Below are 27,819 nucleotides of genomic sequence, written 5' to 3'. Positions count from 1 at the left end.
CTCCATTTACCAATCAGCAATTGCTTCCTGTCACCATTACAGTCATATCTGTTATCAAGAGATACAGAAGTGGGTGGGACTTCCCTGGTGGTCCAGTGGCTAAGACTCCTTGGTCTCAATGCAGGGGGCCCAGGTTTGATCCCTCGTCAGGGAACTAGATCCCACAAACCGCAACTAAGAGATCATTCATGCCACAACAAAGATTGAAGGCCCCTTGCGCCACAAGTAAGACCTGGTGGGGCCAAATAGTTTTTTTTTTTTTTTCTTTTTTTAAAGAGAGAGATACAACAGTAGGAATTTAGGTATTTAGAGAACTACCAGTCAGACTTGTGGATGGGCCCAGGCTTCTAACATTTTTGCTTCCAAATGTGTTTTTCAAAGCTATATATGGCCTCCCCGTAAGCAGAATCCACATATCAAAATCCTAAATTACATGAAATGAAAGAAAGGCAGCCCCTAGTGCACTTACTAATCATCATACAGGTAATAGAAACAGCCCCTCTTTGAGCCAGAAAGGAAGGATTGTAGAGGTCATTCCTTTGGTGTAATTCATCAGACTTTAGAGAAGAATCAGGATGTCAAACCAGACTTTGAGTAAAAGAACAGGAGAAAGAAATCTTAGGCAAGTAGGCTTGACCATAAAGACTATACTCCAGGCTGCCTCCTGAAATGGAGGCAAAATGACTCACCCCTGTTCTGTTTTTTTACCTTCATAAACTATAATCACAGACTAGATGACCAGGTCCCTTCCAGCAGGAATTCAGGCAGGTAAGAAGTTTGTGTTTCTGAGAAGTACTAAGGAAGAATCAAATGACCTTTATCTGTGTGATCAGGCAAGAGGTCAAGTGTAGTGAAGGCAGAAAGTTCTGGAAGATACCACAGGTACAAGCTGGCAGTAAGGGTGACCTTGTAATGATCTGGAGAGAAAAACACAGGGAGCAAACAACCACTGAGCAAAGACAGTGCCAGATACTTTCTCAGGCATTGCTGTGTACTGCTGAAACCAAGAGAGCTTGGTTCACTTGCCTGAGGGTATTTAACTAGATGGTGAAGCTCGGCTGTCCCATCTAGGGCTCCAGTTCTCTCCATCACTCTCTGGCGGAACAGCTCTTCCTTGTTTTTGTTGATGATAGCGCTGTGTTCTGCATCCAGGTGCAGCAGCAGCGGCAGCAGCAGCAGCACTCTGTGATGAGGGTTCAGCCGATTTAGCCCACCTGCTGATGGCGCTGTTGCATCTCAAACAGCCTATCTGTGGGGGCCATGGCGTGTGAAATAGGGCAACAAGGGTGGGGCTTTGGTAGCATCTTTCTCTGCCTAGGGAGAAAAGGGGGAGAGAGAGTGGAATCAAACAGAGCTGGCCTTTCTTCCTCCTTGTCTGCCTCCCCACTCTAATTTACCCCCAGCCCATTTCATTTTAGGGCTTGAACACAAAAGGTCTTTTTTTGTTTCTTTCGGGGGCTGAGCTGGGTTTTCGCTGTGGCAGGAGGGATCTTTGATCTTTGTTGTGGCATGTGGGATTTTTAGTTGCAACGTGGGATTTAGTTCCCCATTTAGTTTTTGTTGTTTAGTCACTCAGATGTGTCTGACTCTGCAACTCCATGGACTGTAGCCCGCCAGGCTCCTCTGTCTGTGGGATTTCACAGGCAAGAATACTAGAGTGGGTTGCCGTTTCCTTCTCCAGGGCATTTTCCTGACCCAGGGATCAAATCCATGTCTCTTAGTTCTCTGACCAGGGTTCAAACTTGGGCCCCCTGCATTGGGAGCATGGAGTCTTAGACATTGGACCACCAGGGAAGTCCCACAAGAGGTCAGTTTTTAAAGTACTTTCTTTTACTAGTATCAGTCGATTTATCCAAATGGGTAAAGTGGAGCCAGGCCCTTTCCCCACAAGTGGAAGCAATGGAATTGCCTCCATTCCCTCCTGTTGGGTTGGGTATTCCAGTATTTCAAAGAGTTTCTACTCTCACTTTGGTTCATTGTCCATCACTCAATAGGTCACTCTTGCTGCTCTTGCTAAGTCTCTTCAGTCGTGTCTGACTCTTAGCGACCCCACGGACTGCAGCCTACCAGGCTCTCCCGTCCCTGGGATTCTCCAGGCAAGGACACTGGAGTGGGTTGCCATTTCCTTCTCCAGTGCATGAAAGTGAAAAGTGAAAGCGAAGTCGCTCAGTCATGTCTGACTCTTAGCGACCCCACGGACTGCAGCCTACCAGGCTCCTTCGTCCATGGGATTTTCCAGGCAAGAGTACTGGAGTGGGTTGCCATTGCCTTCTCCAGGTCACTCCTGAGCAATCTGTAGATACCCAAAGTGATTCAGAATTTTATTACAAGGGCTTGAGGATTGCATTGCAGATTCCTGACCTAGTGTTGGTAGATCAACTTTCTATCACTCAGTGTTCACCTAATACCTAGGCTCTTCAAACTAAGGTAATAGCAATCCTAGGTGGGAGCTGTGGAGATGAAGGGTCAGAAAAGTGGGAGATTTTGGAGGCTTGGAGCATTGCTTGTGCAAACAAACCTGAATATAGCAGCTCAGTAGGCAGAAAACCCTTAAAGTGTTGGGTGCCAGGGGATGGGATTAAGGTCCCTACCCCAACCCCACTGCCACCTCCAAGGAGGAAAGAGAGTATGAGATCCTTTGAGACAAAATTAAGACACCTCACAGTTTGCCTGAGCTTGCTTCTGCGTATTGAATAGGTAAGGAATCTAAATTAAAGGAAGTGGCTGGCAATGCAGGAAGCTCTAAACTTGATGTAACACATATAGAGTTTCCATGGTTTATGTGGTACAGGGCCCCTTGGCTAATGGGGGAAGATCTAATTCTGAGAGAAGTAACGTTGCTTTCAAGTAACTAGAAAGTGGTTTTGATTGTCTTCACAAGTGCAGACGGCTGGTTGTGTCTCATAATTTAAAGGCAAGATCCAGCTTCTTTTAGTCGTTGACAGAGAAACAGTTGGGCTTCCCAGGTAGCGCAGTGGTAAAGAATCTGCCTGCCAATGCAGGAGACATGGAAGGTGAGGATTCAGTCCCTGGGATCAGGAAGATCCCATGGAGGAGGAAATGTCAATCCACTCCAGTATTCTTGCCTGGACAATCCCATGGACAGAGGAGCCTGGTGGGCTACAGTCTGTAGGATCGCAAGAGTTGGACATGACTGAGCATACATACTGTTCATGGGCAGTGCAAGGAATGCTCAAACTACCACACAATTGTACTCATCTCACATGCTAGCAAAGTAATGCTCAAAGTTCTCCAAGCCAGGCTTCAGCAATATGTGAACCGTGAATATCCAGATGTTCAAGCTGGTTTTAGAAAAGGCAGAGGAGCCAGAGATCAAATTGCCAACATCCACTGGATCATCGAAAAAGCAAGAGAGTTCCAGAGAAACATCTATTTCTGCTTTATTGACTATGCCAAAGCCTTTGACTATGTGGATCACAACACACTGTGGAAAATTCTGAAAGAGATGGGAATACCAGACCACCTGACCTGCCTCTTGAGAAACCTGTATGCAGGTCAGGAAGCAACAGTGAGAACTGGACATGGAACAACAGACTGGTTCCACATAGGATAAGGAGTACGTCAAGGCTGTATATTGTCACCCTGGTTATTTAATTTATATGCAGAGTACATCATGAGAAACGCTGGACTGGATGAAGCACAGCTGGAATCAAGATTGCCGGGAGAAATATCAATAACCTCAGATATAGAGATGACACCACCCTTATGGCAAAAAGTGAAGAGGAACTAAAGAGCCTCTTGATGAAAGTGAAAGAGGAGAGTAAAAAGTTGGCTTAAAGCTCAATATTCAGAAAACGAAGATCATGGCATCTGGTCCCATCACTTCCTGGCAAATGGATGGGGAAACAGTGGAAACAGTGTCAGACTTTGTTTTTTGGGGCTCCAACATCACTGCAGATGGTGACTGCAGCCATGAAATTAAAAGATGCTTACTCCTTGGAAGGAAAGTTATATCCAACCTAGATAGCATATTCAAAAGCAGAGACATTGCCAACAAAGGTCTGTCTAGTCAAGGCTATGGTTTTTCCTGTGGTCATGTATGGATGTGAGAGTTGGACTGTAAAGAAAACTGAGCGCCGAAGAATTGATGCTTTTGAACTGTGGTGTTGGAGAAGACTCTTGAGAGTCCCTTGGACTGCAAGGAGATCCAACCAGTCTATCTTAAAGGAGATCAGTCCTGGGTGTTCACTGTCAGGACTGATGTTGAAGCTGAAACTCCAATAATTTGACCACCTGATGCTAAGAGCTGACTCATTTGAAAATATCCTGATGCTGGGAAAGATTGAGGGCAAGAGGAGAAGCGGACGACAGAGGATGAGATGGTTGGATAGCACCAGTGACTCAACGGTCATGGGTTTGGGTGAATTCCAGGAGTTGGTGATGGACAGGGAACCCTGGTGTGCTGCGGTCCATGGGGTCACAGAGTCGGACATGACTGAGCGACTGAACTGACTGAGTGATTTTGGAGCCCTCAAAAATAAAGTCTCACACTGTTTCCACTGTTGCCCCATCTATTTCCCATGAAATGATAGGATCGGATGCCACAATCTTCGTTTTCTGAATGTTGAGCTTTAAGCCAACTTTTTACTCTCCTCTTTCACTTTCATCAAGAGGCTCTTTAGTTCCTCTTCACTTTTTGCCATAAGGGTGGTGTCATCTCTATATCTGAGGTTATTGATATTTCTCCCGGCAATCTTGATTCCAGCTGTGCTTCATCCAGTCCAGCGTTTCTCATGATGTACTCTGCATATAAATTAAATAACCAGGGTGACAATATACAGCCTTGACGTACTCCTTATCCTATGTGGAACCAGTCTGTTGTTCCATGTCCAGTTCTCACTGTTGCTTCCTGACCTGCATACAGGTTTCTCAAGAGGCAGGTCAGGTGGTCTGGTATTCCCATCTCTTTCAGAATTTTCCACAGTGTGTTGTGATCCACATAGTCAAAGGCTTTGGCATAGTCAATAAAGCAGAAATAGATGTTTCTCTGGAACTCTCTTGCTTTTTCGATGATCCAGTGGATGTTGGCAATTTGATCTCTGGCTCCTCTGCCTTTTCTAAAACCAGCTTGAACATCTGGATATTCACGGTTCACATATTGCTGAAGCCTGGCTTGGAGAACTTTGAGCATTACTTTGCTAGCATGTGAGATGAGTACAATTGTGTGGTAGTTTGAGCATTCCTTGCACTGCCCATGAACAGTATGTATGCTCAGTCATGTCCAACTCTTGCGATCCTACAGACTGTAGCCCACCAGGCTCCTCTGTCCATGGGATTGTCCAGGCAAGAATACTGGAGTGGATTGACATTTCCTCCTCCATGGGATCTTCCTGATCCCAGGGACTGAATCCTCACCTTCCATGTCTCCTGCATTGGCAGGCAGATTCTTTACCACTGCGCTACCTGGGAAGCCCAACTGTTTCTCTGTCAACGACTAAAAGAAGCTGGATCTTGCCTTTAAATTATGAGACACAACCAGCCGTCTGCACTTGTGAAGACAATCAAAACCACTTTCTAGTTACTTGAAAGCAACGTTACTTCTCTCAGAATTAGATCTTCCCCCATTAGCCAAGGGGCCCTGTACCACATAAACCATGGAAACTCTATATGTGTTACATCAAGTTTAGAGCTTCCTGCATTGCCAGCCACTTCCTTTAATTTAGATTCCTTACCTATTCAATACGCAGAAGCAAGCTCAGGCAAACTGTGAGGTGTCTTAATTTTGTCTCAAAGGATCTCATACTCTCTTTCCTCCTTCGGTGGCAGGGTTTTCTGCCTACTGAGCTGCTATATTCAGGTTTGTTTGCACAAGCAATGCTCCAAGCCTCCAAAATCTCCCACTTTTCTGACCCTTCATCTCCACAGCTCCCACCTAGGATTGCTATTACCTTAGTTTGAAGAGCCTAGGTATTAGGTGAACACTGAGTGATAGAAAGTTGATCTACCAACACTAGGTCAGGAATCTGCAATGCAATCCTCAAGCCCTTGTAATAAAATTCTGAATCACTTTGGGTATCTACAGATTGCTCAGGAGTGACCTGGAGAAGGCAATGGCAACCCACTCCAGTACTCTTGCCCGGAAAATCCCATGGACGAAGGAGCCTGGTAGGCTGCAGTCCATGGGGTCGCTAAGAGTCAGACATGACTGAGCGACTTCGCTTTCACTTTTCACTTTCATGCACTGGATGGTCCAGAATCCCAGGGATGGGAGAGCCTGGTGGGCCACTGTCTCTGGGGTCACACAGAGTCAGACACGACTGAAGAGACTTAGCAAGAGCAGCAGGAGTGACCTATTGAGTGATGGACAATGAACCAAAGTGAGAGTAGAAACTCTTTGAAATACTGGAATACCCAACCCAACAGGAGGGAATGGAGGCAATTCCATTGCTTCCACTTGTGGGGAGAGGGCCTGGCTCCACTTCACCCATTTGGATAAATCGACTGATACTAGTATAAGGAAGTACTTTAAAAACTGACCTCTTGTGGGACTTCCCTGGTGGTCCAATGTCTAAGACTCCATGCTCCCAATGCAGGGGGCCCAAGTTTGAACGCTGGTCAGGGAACTAAGACATGGATTTGCACAATGCTGCAAATTCAAGGGCACTTTCAGAGCAGAGATTCAGAGATTTTAAGGGATTGCATTAAGATTATAAGTGTCAAGTACATTTTTCCTGCCAAGATACAAGTGGTTAACACTTTTATTCTTGTGTCCATTTCTTCAGCAAGAGACTAAGTCACATGACCTCAAATAACTTTTCAGTAGAGGGCTAGTTTTAGGTTGCATATATATAACAACAGGTATATTTAAGAGTTTTATTTTCTTTTTAAAAGCAAAGTTGATTCTATCCTTACATCTTTTCATTCTTAATCATAAGCATATTTTCTTGGTATGTTTTATAACCCAGTCTTCTTCTTCAGTGATTAGTCTGAAAGTCATGCAAATATCCTTCCATTTTCTTCAGCAGTTCCACCTTTCATCAATTAGGAGACAGCCCTGGGGACTCTCCAGGAAAAATGATCTAGGTTCTTAATGCCCTGCCCTCTTAGAAAGCAGGGTGTTTAAGTGGGGAAGCCATCAGGAGGAGTCATGGATTTTTTTCATTTGAAGCTGTTCAGCATTGGCACTTCCAACATTCAGTTTCTCTCTTGGAATTTTATGAAGCTCATACCTCATCATATTTTAAATTTCTACCATTTGGTAAATTTAGGTACAAAGCATTGAGCGAAACTGCATCCCATCTGCTGAGCAAAATGGAGCCTGACTTAAACTTCTCCAATATAAATGCTAAAATCTGATTCCACAAGTGTTCAGATCTTTAAACACTGACTTCTGGAAAATTGGCCCTGGATCTCATACAATATATACTCCTTTTGGAAACTGCGTATAAATCCACCAGGTTTGGGTCTAAGATGGATTATGCCATTTGTGTAACATAAGGCAATAAGAATTTGCCAGAGTTCATGATCCTACTTTAAAAAGTGTTAGCTGGCCAATGGCTTGGTGCTTTGAAATGCATTCTTTTAACTCTGAATAACCTTTTACTTTCTTCTTTACATTAAGATATTTCTTTAAGGAGTGACAGTTCAGCAATTTTTAATCAAGATTTTGAAATACGATACATAGTACTTTTAGAATTGCTTTTAAACCGTAGCCTTGGAGATTTAGTTAATAAGTGGTGCTTAGACACTCCTCCTTCTTTTTCAGAACTCCACAGCTGGGTGTCATCCAGCCATCATAACAAGGGATGATACAACATGTGCTATTGATTTAAGTTCTTCAATGCTGGGGATTTCCCATTACACATCCATTTGCAAGCGAGGAAGAGCACATGTTCCTTAACTCTCTATAAGGTTAAACATATGAATTGAAAATAGAGCAAAATTAAGTACAGTAATTGACTATCTACAGTGCTGAAATGGGGTACTCTAGCATATGGTGAGACTCTTTACTATTAATTAAGTAATCACAGAAAGTTCTATATGGATGATTTGTGAACATTCTAAAGTCAAGTTGGGAATTTGCTTCTTTATTGTGTTTTCTTTCTAAACATAATTTTCTTAAACAGCATGTGGGTCTATATAATCATATTTGCAACTCGGCAATGTTTGAGAGCTTTGACATTTCTTAATGTCACTAATTTCCATATTGAGATTTGATACATTTGGACTCATGTTAAATCAGATGTCCTACTCATCACAATAAAAGAATATTTTAAGAATCTTTCTCTAGTGTAGGAGAGGAAAAAAAGTCCCCTTTCATTCATTTATTTATTCATCTCCCCCCACCCTATACATAGACACATGGAGGACACACACACACAGACACACACACACAAAGTCGAAGCCTTCCTCCCCCTCCACCCACTCCTGCCTCCCCCCCTCCCCCACCAACTTTGGCTAACTTCTGTTCATCATTCAGAACTCAGCTCAAACCCCTGCTCCTCATATGATTGCAGGTGGGTTTCTATGCTTTCCTCTCTCAGTTTCCAACCATCTAGAATTGTTTTTCTCTTCTCTCCCCTCTGACTTCTTCACTTAGAGACTGCATCTTTTGTTTGAGTCCCCAGCTCCTATCAGAATGCCTAGCACAGCAGAAAGTGCTTGTTAAAAACCTTCTAAATGAATGAATAACTCTAGCCTCTGGGCCAGGTAGCAGAGGAGTTCAGAGGCTAAATAAGCATCATTTATAAACTCAGCCAGAGTGGTAGGAACCCAGCAAGTCTACAGTGCCACTCTGGGATTTAGAGCACCTTCAGAGGCTGTATGAGGCCAAACCAACGCCGAAACCACATGCCTTCCCACCTCCCCCTGCTGCCTACCAGTTTTGCGCAGTCTGTAGACCCACAACCAGCTCAGTGTGAGTGAGGGTCTTACAGACTTTTTGCTTATTCAGAAATTCCATGAAGTAGGTAGAGAGAAGCAGTCCCCTTGGAAGAGCCCTAGACAGAATTCAACTCCATGAATCGTACTTAATGTTTAACAACCTTGTGCTTAGTCGCTCAGTCATGTCCAGCTCTTTGTGGCCCCATGGATTGTAAATCCTGCCAGGCTTCTGTGTCTGTGGAATTCTCCAGGCAAGAATACTGGAGTGAGTGGCTATGCCCTCCTCCAGGGGATCTTCCCAACCCAGGGATTGAATCTGTCATTGCAGGCGGATTCTTTACCAGCTGAGCCACCAGGGAAGCCCAAGAATACTGGAGTTAGGGGTGTGTGTGTGTGTGGCTTTTGTTGTTGTTGAGTCACTCGGGCGTGTCTGTTTGTGACTCCACGTGTTACCAGGCAAAGCTTGATTTGGGATGCAGAGGTGAGGTGTGTGTGTGTCAGTTGCTCAGTCAGGGGATCTTCCTGACCCAGGAATTGAACTGGGGTCTCCTGCATTGCAGGCAGATTCTTTACCAGCTGAGCTACCAGGGAAGCCCTTTTAGGCAAAATTCAATTCCATGAATCGTGCTTAATATTTAACAACCTTGTTTTGTATTCAAGTCAGAGGTGACTTCATCACATTTGCCTGGAAAATAGACTGGAGACAAGTGAAAAAAACTGCCTTCAGAAGCCAGTTCAACTTAGGGTTGGTGCAGAAGGGCAATGTGGCTGTGAGAAGCTCCACTTCTCAGCCATCAACTGGAGGGAGGACCTTGTAGCAATCCTGAGAGTAGTGTTTAAACAAATGGAGGTTATGCTCCTTGATGGGGTCTTATTTTTCAGTTCACAAGATGTCTCCTGCAGTTCACATATTAAGCAGTCAGGGGTCAAGAGGGGATTTAAACCTACTTAGAGCCCAGTGTTCTCTAACTAATTATAGAATCTCCTTACTCTTTACTGACTGGAGAAGATCTTTCTTCCTCACTGGGCTTTTCCCCTTCATTTTGTTTCTAGCCTCCAGGGAAATCACATACTTATCCTCCAACTCAGTCATGAATTAGAAAACAGTTTTTTAAAATATTTTATACATCATTTATATACTGTACCAGAAAGGTTTCTTTGAATATCTGGTTTGTGTATTTCCCTGTATTGTTCCTCAATGGAAGCAGATATAAACTTTAAAGGATCCTAAAATGAAGCTGTTTGCTGGCAAAACTGACTGCTTCCTTGTCACATTCCTGATTAAATTTTCTTAGAGAATATTTTTAAAGCCTGATTGAGGGTGTCAGATCTGGGTTCAATTTCCAATACTTCCACTCAAAAGCTGTGTGACCTTGGTGAGCCTCCTGTGTCTTATCTGTAGAATGGAGAGATGGGGTGGTGGTGATGATAACAGTGTACACCTTGCAGGATTTTTGTGAAAATAAAATGAAGTCAGGCATGTGTGAGCAGCAAGCAGAGTGCCTGGCCCACTGTAACTTGTTTAGTTAATGACATTTTCCTTTGTGACTTGAGATTTGGGCATCTTGAAACTCTTTCTTTGTCTCCTGCCTTCCCCTCCTTCCCCCGCTCCCCTCATCAGCCTCACTTCCTATAATATGACACCCACTCAGCAATGTCAGAACAAGAACAGACCTAACCACCTGCTTAGACAAGAATAGACCTAACCTCCCCAAGCCCGTTCTTTGGGGAACTGGCTTTCCCTGGTCAAGGCTTCCTGTGCAAGAAATGCATTATAATCAGCCTGTTCCTGCTGCCTTCTGCCCTTTACAGTCATCCCTTGTCACTTTCTGAGCAAGAGCATCTAATCATGTAGGATGATGGTGTCACACGAATGTGGTGTCACAAACGTGGAGCATTCTGAGCCCTACCTGTCATGAGTCTGGGGCTTGGTGTCCCCCCCGACACTGTTCGTTCTTTTTGTAGAGCTATATTTTAGCCGTCAGCCAAAATGGAACCAGTGGAGGCATAGCCGCAGTCTTGTTAGTTAACAAGTTGGTTCAGTGAGTAAAATCAAATAGCTCAACTGAAAATCCAGTCAAATCATTGTAGACCATAACAGAAGACCCTCAAGTGCCTAATAACATAAAGGAACAGGAAAGTAAAAAGCACTGAATTTGATAAAAAGTGAAATAATTTCTATAAATGTCACATTAAATGAATAAAATTAAGGAAAATTCAGAACAATCTTTTTAAAGAAACTTTAATAATATATTTTTGTTTCCTTCTAACATTTTTCTGCATACATGTATTTATTGAGTAATTGCAATTGAAATATTTTATATATATATATCATTTTTTCCAAATAAAATGCTAATGTGTTATATTTTAAAGAAATTTATGTACAGTTTTTATTTTTCACTTATAAGCACAGTGTATGTTCTTCAGAAACACTATATTTAATGTCCTTGGAGTGCTTTTATTATTTGAATATTCCATGATGTGTTATACATCTGTTCATTTTGGTTATTTCTATTGTCTTGTTTGAATTCTATGAGGTTAATCCTTATATATGAAGCTCTGTTCATATCTCTGATTATTTCCTTAGAAAAAAATTCAAGAATTGGCATTATCAGGTTAGAGTATAAACAAGTGTTTGTTCTAGACTTTGTTTTGAAATGAACTATAAAGAAATCTCCTTCAGAGAGCTACTCTCATCACCCATTTTTACCCTACAGATTCTTTCTTTACTTCCTCCTTTGTGCCAAGAACCAAATTAAGTTACACGAATTCCTTACCCTATTGCATCTTCAAGAACGTTCAGGCTTCACGTCTTCCCAGTCATCCTCCCTGCATATCTCCTCACCACCCAGCATCTCCATAGCCTGAGCCGTGCCCCCTCTGCCGTCACCCCACCCGCAATCCCACCTTCCACAGCACGTGCATGCTAAGTCACTTAGTCATGTCCAACTCTTTGTGACCCCATGGACTGTAGCCTGCCAGACTCTTTTGTCCATGGAATTCTCCAGGCAAGAATACTGGAGTGGGTTGCCATTTCCTTCTCCATTCATAGCACTGTCACAGCATTTACCATACTGGATCCTAAGTGTCTAATTCCATCTTGCCATTGGGGAGTAAGTGCTGGGGGTTAAGGACTGTATCTTGTTCATTTTTATTGTTCCTGCACCAAACCTAGTAACTTATACACAGTAGGCACAGAATATGGCAACCCATACCAGTGTTCATGTCTGGAGAATCCCATGGACAGAGAAGCCTAGAGGGATACAGCCCATAGGGCAGCAAAGAGTAGGACATGACTGAAGTGACTTAGCATGCACACATGCATACACAGGCACAGAATAAGGGAACAAAAGCCATAAAACTATTTCATCAACACATACACACTTCCAGTCTAATTATTATTAGGTACAGAACATAGAGGTATGAGAGAGAAAGAGAAGAAAGATGGTCATTATCATGAAGGAATATGGTTGGATATTCTTGGCTGTAGGTATAGAGATGGAATATCACTTTTGGGCATGGGCCAGATGGAATTAAAGTCAGGATTTTATCAGATCTTTGAAGATGCAGCCTTCCTGGAGACATCGATGTAGAGTCAGTTTTGTAGTCCACTGAACCAAAAGCAAACTGGAGAATTAATATTTATTGAATCAAATTAGCCCCAAATCAGATTTGTTTTAATTATCCTAAATAAACATAATTGTACAACTTTTATTTTGTCCCTTTAAATGGGGATATAAGTGACTGTGTTCTGTTTGAATGGAAAAGATCATTTGAAAATAACTTACGTGTAGCTGCACAACCTACCAATGGTGTGCCTCACAATAATGGCAAATTTGTCTTTGGAAACGATTTCACCTTCCATCTGGAATTCCTCAGTAATAGGTATATGTTAATGGAGAAGGGAATGGCTAACCACTACAGTATTCTTGCATGGAGAATTCTTCCATGGACAGAGGAGCCTGGTGGGGGCTGCAGTTCATGGGATTGCAAACAGTTGGATATGACTGAGTGACTAACACAGTAATATGGTAATAATTCAGATATGTGTTAACTAACTCAGTGCCCAAGGAAGTCTTGTTTGGTTGTCAAACATTGTTGGTACTAGCTGATTTCATAATGCCTAAGTCAGGGTAAAAAGCAGAGACATTACTTTGCTGACAAAGGTCCATCTAATCAAATCTATGGTTTTCCCTGTAGTCATGTATGGATGTGAGAGTTGGACTATAAAGAAAGCTGAGTGCCAAAGAATTGATGCTTTTAAACTGTGGTATTGGAGAAGATTGAGAGTCCCTGGGACTGCAAGGAGATCAAATTAGTCCATCCTAAAGGAAATCAGTCCTGAATATTCATTGGAAGGACTGATGCTGAAGCTGAAACTCCAATACTTTGGCCACCTGATGCGAAGAACTGACTCATTTGAAAAGACCCTGATGCTGGGAAAGATTGAAGGCAGGAGGGGAAGGGGACAATAGAGGATGAGATGGTTGGATGGCATCACCAACTTGATGGACATGAGGTTTGAGCAAGCTCCAGGAGTTGATGATGGACAGGGAACCTGGCGTGCTGTAGTCCATGGGATCGCAAAGAGTCCGACACGACTGAGTGACTGAACTGAATAGAAGTCAGGGTAAAATTTAACGTGTGCAATGTGCAACAGCCAATAAAGAGGCAGATGCGTGCATGCACACACACACACATTGCACAGTTACAAAATAAACATGTGAAATTTAACTTAATTTGTCTCCATAGAACTGAATGTAACAGATTTTGAGTCCATATTGGATCTGTTACTAAAATCTTACCATATTCATTAGCAGATATATGCTGTAATTTCCTGATTTTTCCTCAGGTTCTTAAATGTAAATACCAAGTTGAGCCATGTGCTCGCACCCCTTTCCTCCAGGAGTGATCTACATATCAGGTCATTGTTACTATCCTGGCACTTGCTGGGATGACCCAGGGTCTCCAGGACCTGTGGTTGGAAGTATCTTATGCTCCTGAGAGGTGTCTTTCCTCCCTCAAGGCAAGCCCAGCAGTCTTCAGCTGTCCTCTCTGCTCCACATTGGGCTGTCCCAGTGGGCTCATTCAGCCATTGCCTCTCTACACTGGGGCAGAGGTTTCTACCCTTGGGCTCTACCCTGGAAAGCAAGGTCTAGTCTCTTATGCTTTGAGCACTATATCATTCTTGGAGCTCCACACATCAAAGATTCTGTCTTCCCTCCACTTTCCCCCATCACAACCTTCCTGCCTGCCCAGGCTTACATGTCAGGGGAGCAGGAAGAGAGCAGTTGTGGGCAGGAGAACTTGCTCCATCTTCATATGCCTGTGGTTTATCCAAGAACCAAGGCTGATGGATGCTCAAGAAGATTTTTCTCTTGAGAACATTGTCTTTTTGTGAGTTTCCAATCTCTTTGAACCTTAGAAGCTAAATCTGACTACTTCTGTCTCCTTGCTCTTCAACCACATCTTGATGTTCCCTGGGACAATGAGTGCCTCACACTGAGTGAAAGAGGGTTCTGTCCATACATGGGGCGGGAATTTCCATTAATATCTCCAGATGTCATCCTTCCAACACACCCGCACCCCACCACATACAGACACACACACATGCACACATACGTAGGTAGGTAGGTAGAGAGCTATATGGTAATTTAAGTAAAGATAATAACCTCCAGTTGTGTCTGATGCTTTGAGACCTAATGGGATGTAGCCCATCAAGCTCCTCTGTTCATGAAATTCTCCAGACAAAAATACTGAGTGGGTTGCCATTTCCTTCTCCAGGGTATCTTCCCAAACCAGGGATCAAACTCGGGTCTCCTGCATTTTAGGCAGATTCTTTACTGTCTGAACCACCAGGGAAGCTCCAGCTCAATAACCTCAAAGATCAGGTTTGTTGTTAATGGAAAGAATAGGGAAAAGTGTTGATTCTGCGCTGAGGAAAAAAAAGAAAAGGTCAAAGAAAGTGCAAATCTCTGCCGAGCACCAAATGAATCAGGCTGCACCTCTTATTCCCAGCCTTCTCCTCTTTGCTCTGCCTTTTATTAAAAAGCAAATGCCCCTTTTAATAAAGCTCAATTTCAGAAGTTCATACTGTACCTTGTTCCCATAGCATTCATAAGGAAGCAGAAACAGTACTTGTAATTTAAGGCTGGGAGCCCTAAAAAGAAATGAAATATCTCACTGAAGAATTCTGATATAACATGAAGACATGAAAAAAATATAGTAGTGTATCTCTGGCTTATGTAGGAAGAGTCAAAGAACCATGAAATTGATTTTATTTACCATTAAAAGACACAGAACTTAGAATCTAGGTTGTGATTATATAATTAGAAATTAATTTCAGCAGCATGTTATCATCTGAACTAAATGTCAGCCAGAGTAATGATAATGAGCAGGATGTTAATGAGTTTCAGAAAAGCATGCGTGCTTACTCATACCTCAAAATAGTCACGTCGGAGAGGAAGATGGAGGCTCCTAAAGTCTGAGGACCTGCTGCTGCTGTGGTTTTCTAAGACCCCCCAGTATGTGACCAGTTTAACAGGAAGTGACTCTTCAACATGTCCACACTGAACTACTAAAGTTGAAATGTGAAGTTGAAGAACACTTTAATTTTAAAATGCTATTCAACAGGGTCAGACAACATATCTATAATTTTAACTTTGGTGAGGTGTGAAAATTTAATGACTACTCCATCGGATTCTAAAAGTTTGACCGAGGTGGCTCAGTGGGTGAAAAATCCACCTGCAATGCAGGAGATGTTGGTTTGGCAGATCTACCCTGAGTTGGGTAGATCCCCTGGAGGAGGGCGTGGCAACCCAGCCCAGTATTTTTGCCTGGAGAATCCCATTGACAGAGAAGCCTGGAGGACTATAGTCCATAGGGTTGCAAAGAGTCAGACATGACTGAAGTGATGGATCACACACCCTAGCCCTAACCTCCCTCCCCCATAAAATAGATTATCTTATTTAGGATAGCACAGCTTATTTGTGGGAAAGAACTTTCTGGCACTTGTACATGGTTTCTTATTTCTTCTTGTCATTTTATTAATTACTGTATGTCTGCCAAGGAAGAGCCCAAATAAACCTAAATCTGGAATTAGACTACCTAGGGTTTAAAATAATAGAATTTGCCATCAAATTGATTGCCTCACAGTCAGCCAGTGTCAAACTCAATGGCTGATATTTTTGCTTATGCAAAAGTCTCAGAGAGGAAAAGAAAATTACAATTGGTAATAGAACTTGTTTTCTCACACGATGTTATTTCTGCCACTCTGCCCTCCAGCGTGTGATGAGGGGAAGTTGAGACAGCCTCGGTTATAAAGGAGGCCCGAAAGGGTGCCATGCTGTGGTGGGGCTCACATGAGCCTCTCTCTCTGTGTGGTGCGTCCTATCACTGCTCTCTGTGTCTGGAAAGCCACGGAGATAGTTAGCCTTCTTAGTACTAATACTTCAGGCCTTCATGGAAGAAGGCCTTAATGTACCCTCGGTAATACCCAGATGTGGCCGCACGTGTGTTACTGTCACTATTTCACTCTTCCAGCTTGGGCTTTTGGACTACTGCTAGTCTTCATGTGAAGCTGAAAACCTCTCATGTTCAGCTGTTCTGCTGAAATTCCTCACTGAGCGACCCTCTCGTCTGATCTCTTCCCTCCCAGGACAGGGGGTATGGGGTGGTGGGGCCAGGGTATAGCCCAGAAGCAGGGTTGCCCACATCACCGTGCATGTTTGCCCACAGGTTCTAGGAGGCACTGTTCACACTGTAGTCATTGTCAACTTGAACATGTACTATGGCCCTTTTTTGAAGATGGTAATCTCCTTAATAAATCTTTTAAGGAAGAGTTGCCTTAAGGCATCTGGTTTGCACAGAAACTAGAACCATGGGCTAGCCACAGCCTGCTTCAAGGTTGAAAGCAACACTCAGGCAACAGACTAGTTAAATTCTGTCCCTCACTAGCCGCATGATCTTGGGCTGATCTTTTAATCTCAGTTTTATCATCTGTAAAATGGGGACAATAGTACCTCATGGGCTGTTGGAATTAAAGAAATTACCTCTGCACATGGCAAATGGGGGCTTCTCTGGTGGCTCAGATGGTAAAGAATCCACCTACAATGTGGGAGACCCAGGTTCAATCCCTCGATCGAGAAGATCGATCCCCTGGAGAGGGGAATGGCTATCCACTCCAGTATTCTTCCCTGGAGAATTCCATGGACAGAGGAGCCTGGTGAGCTACAGTCCACGGGGTTGCAAAGAGTCAGACACGACTGAGCACTAACACTTTCACTTGCTTTCATGGTGCATGGACAGTATATAGCAGCTCTCACAATTTGACCTACACGTGTCTCTCTGCACGTAGATCTCTTACCAGTTGCTTTCCATTCAAGGCTCTCGTAGCATAAAATAGCTTTCAAACTCGCACAAGACTCATTACAGTAGAGTTATTGACTTATGGTTTGAAAAGTTAATTACTATTAATTTAGTAGCCGTAGCCATGCACATTAATATAGAAATTCTAAAGATGGTCTGAGGATTTAGAGCATGGGATGCAAAGACTCAGGCAATAATGAGAGAAAAGGAATAAAGAAGGAAAGATTAGAGCTTACTCTTTAGTTTTTCAGACAGTGGATTGTCCCAGACAGGTGTGTCTCTGCCATGGCATTAACAATTACAGGACTGGTGAGCAGGCTCCATGCAAGTCAAACTTTGGCGGACTTAGAGATTGTGCAGACGGGGGATGGGGCCCAGGATCCTTATCTGCAAGCTGCTTGACACTTTATCTGTGTTTCAGGGCTCATCACAAAGTTGGCTGTGGGAGGTAGGGGCTAGAAGCCCCTGCCGACAGTGATCTTATCATTTCCTGTAATGCCTTCATTAATGGCTGGCTTTGCCTGCTCTTTTTCCAATATGTTGCCCACCAATATAATTTCTGTCAGTTACCAGGCCTTGATGTCATCTAGGCTCTGGAATTGTGTTATTGAACTCACATTCATTGTCAAACCTTTTCAAGATAAACCTATCTTTGCTTATCATATGAATGTATTGATTCTCCTTTGCTGTGTATAAAGAATGGCTTTTAGGCAGCTGTAGCACCTTCACCGAAATAGTCATTCATTCTCTCCCTCCCTCTGTTTCTCTGTCTCTCTCTGCTCCTGTATGTGTGTGTCCACTTCCTTCCCTTTCCCCTTGTCACCTCTTCTCCACTTATCTCCCAATTTCTTTCTCTCTTTTCTGAAGAAAAAAAAAGGAAAAAAATTAAATTCTCTTACAAAAGACTTTCTGTCACAGGGAAATCACTGTTAGCTTGAGCGAGTGGCATTCAGGGTGTGGTGCCTCACTGGGAAAACATCCTCTGCTTTGAAGCACGCAAGCACCGGCTAGTCGCACCCAGCTAATCCCATCCTGCTTTCTCCACTCAGCCCAGCCTCCCATTCCCTCACCAGAAAAAGTGAAACTGAAGCGTCAGGCACATAAGAAGATGTTGCAGTAAGCTGAACTTTCATAAAATAGGGATTCTCATTACTCCACTTTTTTAAATCATAGTTGTCTGCATACAGGAAGAGGGGGAGGGGAGTGCAAAGGGTTGAAGGTATTGTCTTTTGATGGGAACTCAGGGCTCAGTGGAGCTTCCCTGGTAGCTCAGACATTAAAGAATCTGCCTGCAGTGTGAGAGACCTAGGTTCGATCCCTGGGTTGGGAAGATCCCTTGAGAAGGGAATGGCTGCCCACTGCAGTATTCTTGCCTGGAGAATCCCATGCACAGAGCAGCCCGGAGGGCTACAGTCCATGGGGTCGCAGTTGGACATGACTGAAAGACTAACACTTTCACCTTCACTTTCAGGGCTGGGTGTTTTGCTCTGAGTAGTAATTGGAGATAGCCCTGCGCAGAGGTGAGGTGAGGCTGTGCAGGGAGCCTGAAGGCAGCTGAGGTTCCCTTGTCTGTCACTGAGTCGTGGATGGATAGTCACTGATGGTCAGATCTGAACTTGAACTTGACCATTATCGACAGTGGTGCTGTCGTCGTTTGTTACTGCTGTTCCTCTGTGTCTTTTTTTCTACCTGTACCACCCTAATACCATGACTGTCAGTTCTGCTTTTTCTGTTTTATGTCTTGAATACTTTGCTTCGTGCAGTGCAGTATACTTTCCGAAATGTTGTGAATAATTTAGGGGATATGCCTTCTGAAACATTGTGAATAATTTGTGGTTTTAAGTAACGTTAAATTCATCTTAATGCAGAAAAGTATAAAGAGGAAAACAAAAGTGGTCTAACATCCTATCGACTGGATAACTGTTAACATTTTTCAAAAAATAACAGTATATATATTTACATAGGACAAAGGTGTGAATTTTTTCACACCTTTATTTTTGGGGGCTCCAAAATCACTGCAGATGGTGATTGCAGCCATGAAATTAAAAGACCCTTACTCCTTGGAAGGAAAGTTATGACCAACCTAGATAGTATATTAAAAAGCAGAGACATTACTTTGACAACAAAGGTCCATCTAGGTTTTTCCTGTGGTCATGTATGGATGTGAGAGTTGGACTGTGAAGAAAGCTGAGCGCTGAAGAATTGCTGCTTTTGAACTGTGGTGTTGGAGAAGACTCTTGAGAGTCCCTTGGACTGCAAGGAGATCCAACCAGTCCATCCTAAAGCAGATCAGTCCTGGGTGTTCATTGGAAGGAATGATGCTGAAGCTGAAACTCCAGTACTTTGGCCACCTCCTGTGAAGAGTTGACTCATTGGAAAAGACCCTGATGCTGGGAGAGATTCGGGGCAGGAGGAGAAGGGGACGACAGAGGATGAGATGGCTGGATGGCATCACCAACTCGATGGACATGAGTCTGAGTGAACTCCGGGAGTTAGTGGTGGACAGGGAGGCCTGGCATGCTGCGATTTATGGGGTCGCAAAGAGTCAGACACGACTGAGCGACTGAACTGAACTGAACTGAAGATGTGAATTATGTAAATACTATAATTAGTATAAGTTGTATATCGATAAGCACCCCCACTTTCCTTACCAGCACCTCAGTCCTTAGCATCCCTCCCAACATTAGGGTCTGTGCAAGGTACGAAGCACTGTGATAAGAATACTGCAGTGAATAAGGTGTCACCCTGGGTCAAAAAGAAGTTACCAGTCTAATGGGTCAAAGAATCATTTGACCTACAGTTGCCTATTTGGTGTGCATTGAGGTTTTTTTTTAATTGTTGTTATCTGTATTATTTTTATTTGTTTTATCTTTTTATTTTATTTTGGAGTATAGCCGATTAACAGTGCTGTGATAGTTTCCAGTGGACAGCAGAGGGACTCAGCCATACATATACATATATCCATTCTCCCCTGAACTCTCCTCCCATCCAGATTGCTGTCTTACACTGAGCAGAGTTCCCTGTGCCATACAGTAGGACCTTGTTGGTTATCCATTTTAAATATAGCAGTATGTGGCCTGCGTTGTTTTTTTTTTAAATAAAAGTGGTCAACATTATAAGTCAGAGTTCACATAAAAACAGCTTCTCTTGAAAAATCTGAATAACTATTTACATTGGGCCTTCATTGCCCCCTGGCAGCTATTTTCATTGCAGAGGAAATGCTGTCCCCTTAGCATGCATTCTCTCGTTTGCCACAAGCCCTGCCACTGCTTGCTGTGGACCCAGCACTGAAACCTAATGTCAGCTGTCTCTTACCTTCATGCTTGCCCATTCTTAGAGTAGAAAAACATCTTCAGAACCCAGGATCCCGTCAGAAGTACAGGGGTTAAGCTACTCCAAGAGGATCATAAGCTTTTTCTTATACCTGAAGGCATAGGAGTTTGCAGTTCCTATTCAAAACCAGCAAAATGTTCAAGCTGGAAAGGATGTAAAGCTAATCCAAGTTGCTTACTTTTTACCTGCAGAAATTCAGATAAGTTCTGATTGATCATTATTGAGAATTTGAAATGTATCAGCTTTAAGCTAATCCAGACTTACAGTTATATGAAAGGAAATTCATATCACACTAATCAGAATTTTTTCTGGTTTACAAACATATCTGTAACATGCACTAGTCTATACTACAAAAGGGGGCAAGTTAATGGGGAGTATTTGAAACACAGAAGTGCAGAAACTGGCCACAGAAGTCATTCCTTCTTGGAGGTGGAAGAGAAGAGTTTAGAGCAAGAAGGAGTGCCAGTTATCAAAGGTCTGGCCCAGGGAATCAGACAGTCCACGGGAGTGACCTGGGCAGGTTGCTGTACTGTCTGAGACCTAGTTTCCCCATCTGTAAGATGGAGATAATTATGCCTTCTTATAGGTAGTGCAGATTAAGTTGCATAATATAAATAAAACGCTTAGCATTATAGTAAAATGCATAAACAGTAGGTCTATCATTGTTATTACTACTAATAATAATTCTGGATTCCCTGGTTTTTTAGTCAGTTTGGTCTTTCATTACATATGCACTGAGTTATGTAATCATGGATATGACACTTGAATTCTCTGAGTCCCGTTTTTCTCATCTGCTTAAATGGAAGAATAATACCTACCTCTTCTTGACCATAAGGTGTCAGGAAATCAACTGCAAGTGTGTTTGTGGGTTCATGGGCTTCCCTGATGGCTTAGACGGTAAAGAATTTGCCTGCACTGTGGGAAACCCAGGTTCGATCCCTGGGTTAGAAAGATCCCCTGAAGGAGGGAACGTCTACCCACTCTAGTATTCTTTGCCAGGCAGGCTACAGTCCATGAGGTTCCAAAGAGTCAGACACGACCGAGTGACTGACGCTAGTGGGGCATTCGTAGTGCTGAACAAACTGTTACTACTTTGTTGTTAGTTTCACTGGGAAAGTTTTAAATTAGGGTTTTAAAAGATGGCTGAGATGTCCCAAACTACTTATCCCTCATTAAGATTTACATTTTTCTCCAGCTCAACTCATCAGATGAATTCACTGAATAATGTTAGCCAATAAAAATTATTTAGGTAAGTCCAGAACAGATTTTCTTGTGTACTTTTACTTTGCATCCTAGAAATTAAATGAAGAGAGAACATGCTGGTTTAGAGGAATAAGCTAATGAGTAATTGGCCTTTGTGTGTTCTTCCCTAAGGGAAACAAGAATAGAACAACACAAAAACGTGCCTGCTTTGCTGAAGTACAAATTGAGGTCAGAAGTAGACACAGATTGCTCATGTAATGGTCACCATGATGCATTTTTATTGCTTCCCAATGTGCTATGGCTTTGGAAGCTGTTGATGATGGGCATCCTATCCATGTTTCATTTGCATTGGCCCAGGAGCCTGGACTGGAAGAAAGAGCTAAGGCCAGGCCTAGGCTGAACTTCGGTCTACTTGCTAACAGTGTGCCTGTGAGCATGCTTATACATGTACAGGAGGGTCCTTATGTTTTGATCAGTGTAAAAAATGTATTTTGCTACAGTTGGGTATCTCCCTGCTGTGGCAATATCTAGAAGATGTTGTACAGTGTGCTGTTGAACTGGTTTGATATACTCAGAGCAAGACGGCAGGTGCTTAGCATAATATTAGATCAGGACCAAAGAGAGTGTGTGATTGTTTATCACTCCTCTGTTAATGTGTTTATTCAGCAAATGTCGAGGTCTGTGGTATTCTAGACTTCAGCATTACAGGAGGAAGAACAAGCAGGTGATATTCTTACTCTTGTGAAGTTTACATTGTACAGGGGAAGATTGCATTAAATAAATTGCTTAAAGAAATAAACAAGATATTTACATAATTATATGTTCTGAAGGCAATAAAGGACATCAAGAGGAAATTAGATCCCCCATCAGAGAAGGCCTCTGAAGATGTCACTCTTGAACTGAATCATCACCATGTGCAATTTAGCCCGTGTCAAGGACCAGGCACTGTGCTAGGCAGAGGGAACACAGAGGCCCAAAGACAAAAGGCTTGGCGTGTTTCCTCTTGGGCATAATGTTTTTCTGGCATTTTTCTCAACCACCAGGTAGTTACATTCTGCTATAATGTAAGATTAGATTATAAATTATCTCTTGTAATCCTGAGCTAAGACTGCAAATTCCAAACAACAAGTTGTTTACAGTGAAACATCGTGTTTTGTTTCCAGTCATGCTTGGGCCTCCACCCAGGACACAGGCAGGTTTCTGCGGAGGGAGAATGGTAACATTTCAGTCATCCTCAGTGCTGCCTGCAACTCTCGTTCTGCCATCTGGGGCTCACCGCTTTTGTCCGGTCTAAGAACCTATTGTTGACACAGGCAATTTCCGCTTTCTCAAAGCGGTACATTCCTGAAATCCACATCAGAAGGTAGATTTTATTGACCCATAGAAACAATGGGATTGTTTTCTTGACAGAGAAGTTGGCAAGCCGTGAATCTTCATGTGTGAGGGAAGCAAAGCAGTCACACTAAATCTCTCATCCAGAAATCCCCTTATTGAACAATGAGCCCTTGAACCAGTTAGGATACCACAAGAAGAAATAACAACAAAATCCAACATAAAAAGCCTTAAAACGTAAGGACATTTGGTGTCTCCCAGAGCAAGAACAGGGCAAGTCTAGGCTAGTTCAGAAGTCCTGTGATGTCTCAGGGACCCAGGTTCTCACCCCTTGGCTCCGCTTCCTGGGCACAGAGCCTTGACTCTGAGCTGTAGCCACTCCTGGTGCAACATGGCTGCCACCCCTCCAGGAAACACAGGAGCCACACGAGGCCAAGGAAATGGGTTGCGTTCTGCATGGTGTCTCCTTCAGTGAGAGAGAAAGCCTTTCCCAGAAGCCCAAGTAGACATTTCCTTAAGTGCTTGTCCATGGAGCACCCAGTGCCCCTCCCCACTGTCTTCGAGACACCAGGACATTACTCTAGACTTCTGCCCTCTCCTTTATGTCCTTATTCTCTATGACCTGTCCGTTCTGATTTTAAATAATCTGTCACTGATCCTCGATCCTTTTGTTTATGACAGTAATTCACATTCTCATGAACTCTCCCTGTTCTCCCTGCTTCCAGTTTACCTTCCACAAAGCCACTGATGTGATCTTATAGAACACAGATCTCATCATATCACTATCCTGCTTAAAATCCTTCAGGGTTTTTAAACCCGTATACAATTAAATCTCAATTTTTTTTTTTTTCCTGACCATAGGAATGACCTCTCTCCTCTTAAAAAAAAAAAAAAGAAAGAAAGATACATGGCAGCTCAATTAAGCTAACAATGGATATAGAGCTGCAATGACTGAAATGAGGATGTGGAAGGGGCTCATAGCTCATCCAAGTGGATCCTTTTGCTTCCCTCATATGGGGACCTCAAAGTCCTTTCTGGGATATGATTTCTCAAAGTGCACCAAGTGAGAAGAAAAGGGGGTCTTTGAGTTGAATAATGCCCCCAAACCATGCAATACCCCAATAACATAGTGTCTCCATTTCACCTTTCAAACTTCCAAGCGTGTGCCTTTTAGGAGAATTTGTGCTGTCGTTGTGATCACCAGGTTAACACAAGCAGATGCTTGAAGACAAAGTGAGGCCAGTTGAACACCAGAATGCAGCTAATATCAAAAACTAAGAATAACAATTTCTAATCATATGGATTGTTCTTATGGTTACATTTTCATTCTTACAGTTTTTTTAAGATGAAAGGTTTGTGCTTTGCTTTGATAATCCTGAGATTAGTCTTTTTTCCTTTCACAAGGCCTTTCATATTAGACATCCTGAGACATCCAACATTTCATGCGTTTCCATTTCTAATCAAGGCACTTTTGAGCTACACAGGCTTTAGCATGGAATTTTGAATAGAACTATATAATAGCTGATTATTCTCCTCCCTCTTGATATCAACCTGTATTTATTCTTTATGTCTATTTAAGAATTTAGCCTTTGCTGTTGTTCTATGAAGAGCAAGAGCTGTTTAGATGCAGTTTACATTCTGTTAGGGAATATGACCTTCTTAATGAGGAGGTTAAATATTAATGAAGACTAATTGATGCATAATTTTAACAAGGAAGGTCATTATCAATTTGAAGCAAGAGCTTAATGGATTATGCATTTCAGCAGGTATTTGCATATTCAGTGACACTGTCAGAAGGCCGGGGGAGAAAGGTGAGGGGCTAAACAGAGGGTAATGGGCAGGTAAGAAGGATGACCTCCAACTAGACCAGACTCTGTAGTTCTATTGCTTTTATCCATTCTTGTTCCAGGAAGAGTTTGAGGAGAGGGAACGTGTCCTTTTGTGTCTTTGGGCCCCAGGCAAACAGCTCTTCACTCTTACTTCGCTTCTGACTCTGACCACCTCCAAGCCCCACCTCCTATTGGCCTAGGTGTCATTTCCCTCATCACAGTAGGTTTTCCTGCCTCTCCCTTGATAGTCTGCCACATCACACCCTGGAGCCGACCTATTTCTGGCCACTGGTCTTTCCTCTCAGACTCTGTATAGACTAGTTTGCATAGGCTGTGCCCCTGGCTCCATAGGATCTGATTGTTACCATCTGTCATTTGCTGGTCTGTCCAGGTGCTCCCACTGAGAGACCCCCCCCCCGCCACCACCACCACCTTATTCTTCCCACTTTCAACTGGGATTTCACAGAACCTAAGCACCAACAAGAAGCAGAAAATAAGTATCCATTGTCTGAAGCTTCAAGCCGACTTTGATTCTCTGCTAATCCTTTTGAGTGTGATATGCACTTAAATCAAGAGAACCAGAGACAACAATGATTTGGGAAAATGATCATCTTATCCTAGCCAATTTCAGTGACACTCCAACATGGTTAAGAAAATTGACTGTCAGATATGATCAGTGTTGTTGAAGTGAACAGCCCTCCTTCCCGGAGTGGCTGGAGTCAGATGCTCACCCAGCAGGAGTGGTTTTAATGCCTGAAGACGCCAGTAACCTCGAGAAGCAGCTTAACCTCAAAGCGCCGCTGACCGCCCATGTGGCCTCTCTCTTCTGTTTTGCAGGTACAACGTGTTTGATTGCTCTGCTATCAGATAAAGACCTCACTGTGGCCAACGTGGGTGACTCGCGTGGGGTCCTATGTGACAAGGATGGGAACGCCATTCCTTTGTCTCATGATCACAAACCCTACCAGCTGAAGGAGAGGAAGAGGATAAAGAGAGCCGGTGAGCTTATCAGTGCCTCCAAGGACTGTGTGCTGTCTCGTTCAAGTGGCCTAGGTGGTTTCCAGGAGATTCCCTGGGAGAGACACTCCTTTACCCAGTGAGGAGTAGATCAGTACAGAGGCTGTGGCTGAGGCAGCTGGGACTGGACTTTGTAACATTTCCCATCAAATGCGTGGCCACTGAATTTGCCCTTCTTCATGGCCAACGTGTCCACAACAGCCAAAAAAAGCCCTTAGTTTAAAGGCTAATGGGATCTTTGGGCCATTGCTTGCCATACTCTGCTTCCTTTCAGCCATGCCAAACTACTAACCACCAAATGAACCATGGAGCTGACACGTCTGTGCCTTTGCAAGTGTTGCCCACACTGTCCAGTGGACAATAATGACCTTGCCCTTTAAGACTTGGTTTCAGGATGTCCTTTGGCAGCCTTCCCTGTCACACTGAGCCAAAGGCTTCCCCAGTCTGGCTTAGGTACCCCTTCAATCTTTCCCTGGCATCCTGTGTGGACCTCTTGGGTCACTTTTCGTAGGATGTGGACATATCTGGCCCTTTCATCTGTCTTGCCTTCCTGATCATGAGTTCTTTAAGGCAGGAACTTTGGTGTGTTCATCTGTATACTCCCAACTCCAAGCTCAATGCCTGATCCAAGTATATATGTCAGTTGGAGGAGGAAGAAAATCCCTTTTTTATTTTTTCAACATCTAGGGGCTGGAGGTACAAATGGACATCCTGGGATTGAGACGGGGTAGGGGATGGAGTAGACAGACATTATTAATAAATAAGTTAAAACAGGTAAATTATCTAGTCTATTACAAGGTGATAACTGCTATGGAGAGACACAGAACAAGTTAGGGAAAGGGGAGTGTTGGGGTGGTCAGTGTGGGCCTCACTAAGGTGACATTGGCAAAGACTTGAAGAAAGATTATCAGTTGCTGATTACATTTTCATAGTTAATTTGGGGGGATTCTTTTCTACCTGTAGGCTTTCCTGGTGGCTCAAATAGTAAAAAGTCTACCTGCAATGCAGGAGACCTGGGTTCGATCCCAGGGTCAGGAAGATCTCCTAGAGAAGGGAATGGCACCCCACTCTAGTAGTCTTACCTGGAGAATCCCATGGACAGAGGAGCCTGGTGGGCTCCAGTCCATGGGGTCACAAAGAGTTGGACACGACTGAGCAACTGACACTTTCGTTTTTTCTACCTGTGCAGGGGAGGACCCCTTCTCTCCCCAAACTGACCACCACAGCTTGTAGCCCCTGTGTTGCATGCCACGCGGCAGGCCCTGTTGCCCAAGGGAGCTCAGGTCCCCCAGGTCGTTGCTCAAGAAGTGCCCCTGCCCCCTGGGGGAGTCTGCAGATTGACCTTCAATCTCTGCATACCAGCTTCTGCCCAGAACCTAATCAATGTTTGAGTTCTCACAGTGGGAAGCTGTACTGTTGAATCCAAAATCGTTGAATTTTATTACAACCTCCTGCTTCAGTGACTGCTTGAGATGCAGAATAATTTTTAATGAAAGCTCTGGTCAGGTTTTCTGTCAATGGGACGGCACAGTGTTTTAAGAGCATCTGTCAAGCTTTGATGAGTTTCCTTGCTTATGAAGACAGCATCTCCTCAGTCATCCACTGTGACCCTGGACTTGGGATACAGTCAGCTTGCTCTTGAGGAAGCACCATGGGGATGTGTATACGGTACACCTGAGATGCCACGTTAGAGCTCTCTTCTGACATGTCAGCCCATTTTATCCTCTCTCCTCCTCCCTGCCCCCACCCGGAAGTGATTATAGGAGCAAATTCAGACCGCATCTCCAAGGAGGTTAATCTCACCTGCTGTGTCGAGGGTGTACTTTACAGCAGGACTTAATGAGCAATGATTGGTTTTATTATATTTATGTGTGTTTTCTCTGGCCTCAGCCTT

General features: G+C 43.4%; 1 protein-coding gene across 4 annotated transcripts in view; it reads left to right on the top strand.

Moving 5' to 3' along the window:
• Nucleotides 1–27,819, top strand: part of PPM1L (protein phosphatase, Mg2+/Mn2+ dependent 1L) — a 327,343-nt gene that overhangs the window by 292,072 nt on the left and 7,452 nt on the right. For all 4 annotated transcript variants that reach the window (XM_061417113.1, XM_061417121.1, XM_061417130.1 and 1 more), the window contains one exon: nucleotides 25,746–25,907. In XM_061417113.1, coding sequence (XP_061273097.1) covers nucleotides 25,746–25,907 — 162 coding nt within the window. The remainder of the gene's footprint in view (nucleotides 1–25,745; nucleotides 25,908–27,819) is intronic.

This window comes from Bos javanicus, chromosome 1 (assembly GCF_032452875.1).
Source record: "Bos javanicus breed banteng chromosome 1, ARS-OSU_banteng_1.0, whole genome shotgun sequence".
NCBI lineage: Eukaryota > Metazoa > Chordata > Mammalia > Artiodactyla > Bovidae > Bos > Bos javanicus.
The sequence above is the reverse complement of the archived record's forward strand: the minus strand, read 5'-3'. Positions and strand labels throughout refer to the sequence as shown.